The sequence below is a fragment of the Juglans regia genome, chromosome 16 (genome assembly GCF_001411555.2).
Source record: "Juglans regia cultivar Chandler chromosome 16, Walnut 2.0, whole genome shotgun sequence".
Classification (NCBI taxonomy): Eukaryota; Viridiplantae; Streptophyta; class Magnoliopsida; order Fagales; family Juglandaceae; genus Juglans; species Juglans regia.
In genome coordinates this window covers 22,983,331-22,988,786 of record NC_049916.1, presented here as the reverse complement: position 1 = coordinate 22,988,786, position 5,456 = coordinate 22,983,331, and the positions used below count along the sequence as shown (strand labels likewise).

General features: G+C 37.6%; 1 protein-coding gene across 1 annotated transcript; it reads right to left on the bottom strand.

Annotated features, from left to right (window-relative positions):
• LOC109006494 lies at positions 1–4,852 on the bottom strand. The gene is made up of 4 exons (XM_018985781.1): positions 4,737–4,852; positions 3,985–4,044; positions 1,542–1,841; positions 1–421 (listed from the first exon to the last, which is right to left on the bottom strand). Exons 1-4 carry the CDS (start codon positions 4,850–4,852, stop codon positions 316–318), a joined length of 582 nt encoding a protein of 193 aa, XP_018841326.1. The 3' UTR covers positions 1–315.
• Between the last annotated feature and the right edge of the window lie 604 nt (positions 4,853–5,456).

Below are 5,456 nucleotides of genomic sequence, written 5' to 3'. Positions count from 1 at the left end.
TAAGCTGTATAAGTGATTCCAGATATTTCCTAATGTAACAAAGACAAGTTCTTTTGGGGCTGGCAATGAAAGTGACCTTTTCTAGTTCAAGGCAGATATTATCAAAACTGCCCTAATAATGCCATGCAATGCTGGGTATTGAGGCATAACCTGAACGCTCATGAGGATGCCAGGGATTATGTTAAGTCCAACAACTATATATATGAGACCAGTGACAGACATACTGGCATTGACCTCACCATTCTCAGCAGATTCTGAGCATGTTATCCAACATGGAGTATGATATGAGACAAGTGCATGGAACACACCTGAGCATCAGGTAAAGACCATCCCTTTTTTTCCTTCTGGGCCAGTAAAGGCTTTATCTGACTTATCGGTCAGATTATCAAGCTTCAGCATTTTCCTTGCTATGATTTGAAACCTGACATTACAAGATAGCAACACAATGGATCTCAAAAAGAAAATCATCAATAAATGGGACAAAGAAAAATACTTAAATATTAGAGTTGGAAACTGTTATTGATTCTTTTTCAGGCACTTGCTTCTTTGTTCATCGGACATGATTTGGGATGAGTCAACATCGTTAACAGTCATGAACATGCTCTTGGGGAGAGAACCACATGCTGAAGCAACAATAGTACCGGCGAGGCTGCCAATGGATGTGTTCTGCAAGATCATTGGCAGACATCCAATAACTGTCGGCAGCAGGAAATCCACAACGAACCCAACTTTGGTGGCAGCTAGGGCATAATTTATGACATAGCAGGGTATGGGCAAGAAGCGGGCAATCAAAACAAACTACCAACCATCAGCTCAAACGCTCTGGAAAGGATATGGAAGTATTTGTTTCTCTGGGCCCACTCCATTGCTGAACTTGAACACCATAATGCTAATCTGAAATAACCCACATTTTCATTTTTGTCCTAAACCTTCAACCATTTAATGAGAACTGTGTGCGCATGCATGAGAGAAAGAGAGTCCTACAATTTAAGAATTCAATTCAATGTTTGGGAGAACTGGAGAAATGGATACATACGTACAATAAGGATAGAGATGGTACAGTAGGGGCAGACGTGAACAGGATTTATATCAAAGCGAGCCAAATCCAAATGACACAGCTTTAATCCGATCACATTAGTTAGCCATAAAACTTTGGATACATTATAAAGCTCTTACGCGATGTCAATTGCATCAGTAAGCCCCAAGTGACATGGACATATGCATCTCAACTCTCAAGTATACGAACAAACAAGTAGCATGGGATTCATTTCCGGACAAGGAAGGTATCACCAAAAATGTGTCTTTGAAACTAATAGGCGAACAACATTACCATATTCCTTTTCCCAAGTCTGATACTACAGCATGTTATATTCATTAGCCAGAATCAAATACAGAGACAAAACTTTGACATGGGCATATGCTCCACGAAGCTTAATTTGATCAATTAATTGTAATACGAGTCCTAAGCTAAGCAACAACAATAAAGATCATAACAACATTATCGAATCTTTTTTAGAAATGCAATCGCAGGAGATTCTAACCTTCCAACCCAGAAGAGAGGGAAGCGGGCGAGCACCTTTACGGAGAAGACGCAGCGCCCAGCAGGGAAGAATCCAAAGATAAGAGAAGCAGCGACATCGAAGAAGACGGCGTAGGGCAAGCAGAGCGGCAGAGTGGGGGTGTGAACCCCCAACGTGTGCTGGGACGGCCCACACCACCAATCGGAAGAAAATCTTTGGGATGCAGAGCCAGAGAGACAGTCACAGAAACAACCGCAAGGTTCAGCGGAGGGACTCGCGACTCGGAAATGTTTGGGCCTCTTCTTATCTAATGGGCCTTTTCTTTCAGTGAGGGTCCGTTTATAGAAAGCACGCCTTAACTCTGCCTTTCTTATCCATCTTCCTTTTAGTTATTAAAAAAATATTGAACTTAATTAATTATTTTTTTTAAGGAGGACGGCACCTCCAAACTTTATTGAATCAAACCTTCACTTGTGACAAAAAAAAAAAACCTAAACAACCAAATCTACTAACAAAACCTTACAAACAATAACGCTATTAAAACCATAACATCCCAAACAATCAAAACCCAAACCAAAAATTAATGTCTAAAATTAGGCAACCCAAGATAATTGAATCTAAATAAACCTCTCACATGGCGGGACAAATCATCGGTACTCATGTACGTAAAATTCTTTCCCTCCTCCCCATGCCTAGCCAGATAACTCACCACTTTATTTCCTTCCCTAAACTAATGGACAATAGTGAATTCAAAACCAATAATAGCCTTATTGAGTTCTTCCCAAAAACAATATTGAATTTAATTATAAAAACCACCTCTACACATAATACGCTAAGCATTGTTATTTGAAAATTTTTACACCATACATAATTCATATAATATAATTTAATTTATAAAATTAAATTTTAAAATTTATCTTTTAAATTAAATTATATCAGTATTTGGTATAAAAACTTTTAAATATAATTATTGTAATACGTTACATCAATGATGTCACATGTACACTTTGCTAAATCCCATGTGTATGACTTTACTGAAATTTATAGACTATTATTTTTCATCTAAATTTTATTATTTTTAGTTATACCAAATAAAGCAAAATATTTTAAGTATTTTTTGTGTATATTTATTTATAAAATCATATAAGATGTTAGTTTCAATTGGTGTGATTAAAATAGTAAAATTAATAAGAAAAGTTATATATATAATTATTTTTATAAGTATTTATACAAATATATTTTAAATGTGTGGTATTTTTTCTAAAAAAACGTATAAAAGTTTATTTTACATAAATACCTTTATTTTAAAATATAGTTGTAAAAAAAATTATATAAATCATTGTGCGTGTGTCGTTGCTCAATTAATAAATTAGAGTAATATTACTCGAATTCATTTTTTAATTTTTGATACAAAGTGGAGGGATTCTAACTTAATTCTCACGTTTAGATAACAGACCTTATGTGTTCTCTAAAAGACCTTGGCATATTCATTTTTAAATTAAAGGAAGATGTTCTTTATTTTAAATTTTATTATTTTGAATCACATTTGTTATATTGCATATTTTACGTAGTTATTTAAATAATTAAGATATAAAAAACAGGATATCTTGTTTAGACTCGAGAGAATCCCAATTTCCCAAACCGAATCTCTTTGGACCCAATCTCAATTCTGAACGTTTCAAATGCAAACCGCACGTTTGTGTTTGTTAGGGGAATGAAAAAGACACGTGCCCAAATTGGGAGTTTCAACGCCGACATATGTTCAGCTATTCTTCTGGACCACATAATGTCGTTTTAGACCTAACCACGTGCGCTCCGTCCAAGAGTTAAATATCGGATAAAGACACTCTCCAGTCTCCCCTCCCTCCCGCTTTTCTCTCATTTTCTTAAGAGGATTTACTATTCATAAGCCCATACACCATACATCATAATTTTTTTTATTTATTTTTATTTTTTTAAAATTTTTTTTGATTTTATTATTCTTAAAATAATTGAATTATTTTATTTATAATTCATATACCACATATTTAATAAGAGAATAAAATTAAAAAAATCATAAAAATGATGGTGTGTGGTGTATGAGGCTTAAGAATAGAAATTTTCTTTTCTTAAACATCCTAAATTACATAGATATGAATATGAACAGCTGGCTATTTTGACCACTTTATAATTTGTTTCCCGATAATTCAGATATAAGGTAAACGACTCGAGGGGTGCTTCCCGTCCCCTAGTGGGCGGGCGCCAAGGCCCTTGCCCCACATAGGCGGGGGTGAGTTTGGTCTCTGAGCCTCGTACGGCAGAGTTGAGTGACTCCATCTAGATACAGAGCAGACGAATTGGCCTATGGATTCTATGTTCATTCGTGGTTGTAAGCGACCAACTATGCTAACGGAGACATGAGTGAATGATAGTGATAGAGAACAAGGTAGATAAAAACAATGAGACATGAGCAGCCAATTCTTACCTGAGGGTTGAGAGTAGAAACTGAGCGACGACAATGGCAATAATGCAACAACGGTTGAAGCTAGAGACTCAACATAAAAAGATTCAAAGAGATTTGAGAGTCGGAGGAGATGGGCGGAAATTGGAAGGTAGATTTAGGTTAGCTCCCTAAAAGACACCATTTTGAGAGAGAGAGAGAGAGATATATATATATATATATAGGGTCGGGTAGACGAGTGAAACCAGGGCAGGCCCAACCCAACACTCGCCTCCAGACATTTTCCATGGACGTTAATCCACCTGCTCACCCACCTTATGTTGGCGGATGCCCCTACCCCAAGCGTGGGCCGAATGCGGGGGCTCGCTGCCGCTCACCCAACAAATCTAGTCTAATAACAAGTAGGGGTGTTCATTTCACCCGAGCACCCGCTGGACCCGATTAGGTTGACCCGACCCGAATCGTATTTTATCGGGCATTATTTGAGCAGGTTAGAGACCTAACTAAACAACAAGTTTATTAATGGGTGTCAACTAGTCCAACAGTATAAAACCATACGGATCCTCAAAGCCTAACCAACCAGTAGCTGCCCACTCAGTCTTGGCCCACACGCAGGCTCACCAAACAAAAGATTTGTGAGACAAAAACCAGAGATGAATTGGGAGAAAGAAAAGAAATTAATTAGAGAGACCGAGAACCCCAGCACCACACACAGCCCACATTGAGATTTAAAAAAAAAAATAAATTGTAAGAGACTAAAATTGTCTTCACCGTACCTCAAATGGCATAACAACCCCCCAGCACCAAACCTGGAGAGTAGCCGCCCATGGTTGCTGAGCTTTCCCATCTCGGAGTCCTTAAATGCATACTGGAGCAAAGCATTGGAGCCCATCCGAAGCGCATACTTAAGGGTTAGATGAGTGGCGATTCCACCTCCGACGGGATTGCAAAACCATCGCAATTGAAATCTCTGTCGGGATTGTCACTCTAGAAATGCTTCCCGCACTTGCATTCTTTCTCTATTGGCACCGTGCCAAAACCCCGGCGAATCTTCCACAAAACTCGTAGGAGGACGCATTCGAATGCCTCTCCTTTAGTCCCAAAACCACTTCTCTCTCTTCCATTTGTAAATGAGTTATATTTTCGTTTCTAGAAGCATGGAAAACGATCGTGTTTTTAAAGATCGGATCATACGAGTTCAACCCGATTTTATTTTGTTCGGGTCGAATCGGTTCGGATCACACTCTTCCATAAGTCCTGTCGGGTTAGATCGGGTACAAACCTAGTTTTATAAGGCCCGGTTGCAAGCCTAGTAACAAGGATATTTGTTGCGTCTAAACTTGAACTCATCCTTGAGCAAGTGTAATTTATTTTGGTACTTTTATCATGAGATTATTGTGCATAAAGGATTTCTAAATCTTGAAGCTGAGCTTAAAAAATAAATATTAAGCATATAAAAAGAATTTAAGAAAAAAAAAATTATATAAGAAATCTGA

Excerpts from the sequence above, each read along its gene's own strand:
- LOC109006494 (XM_018985781.1), bottom strand. The coding sequence starts at position 4,852 with ATGGGCTCCAATGCTTTGCTCCAGTATGCATTTAAGGACTCCGAGATG. Across the intron at positions 1,842-3,984 it reads TTTCTACTCTCAACCCTCAG|AAAAGGCCCATTAGATAAGA; the intron begins GTAAGAATTGGC and ends CCTCACTGAAAG. Across the intron at positions 422-1,541 it reads CCTCTCTTCTGGGTTGGAAG|GTTTCAAATCATAGCAAGGA; the intron begins GTTAGAATCTCC and ends TTGTAATGTCAG.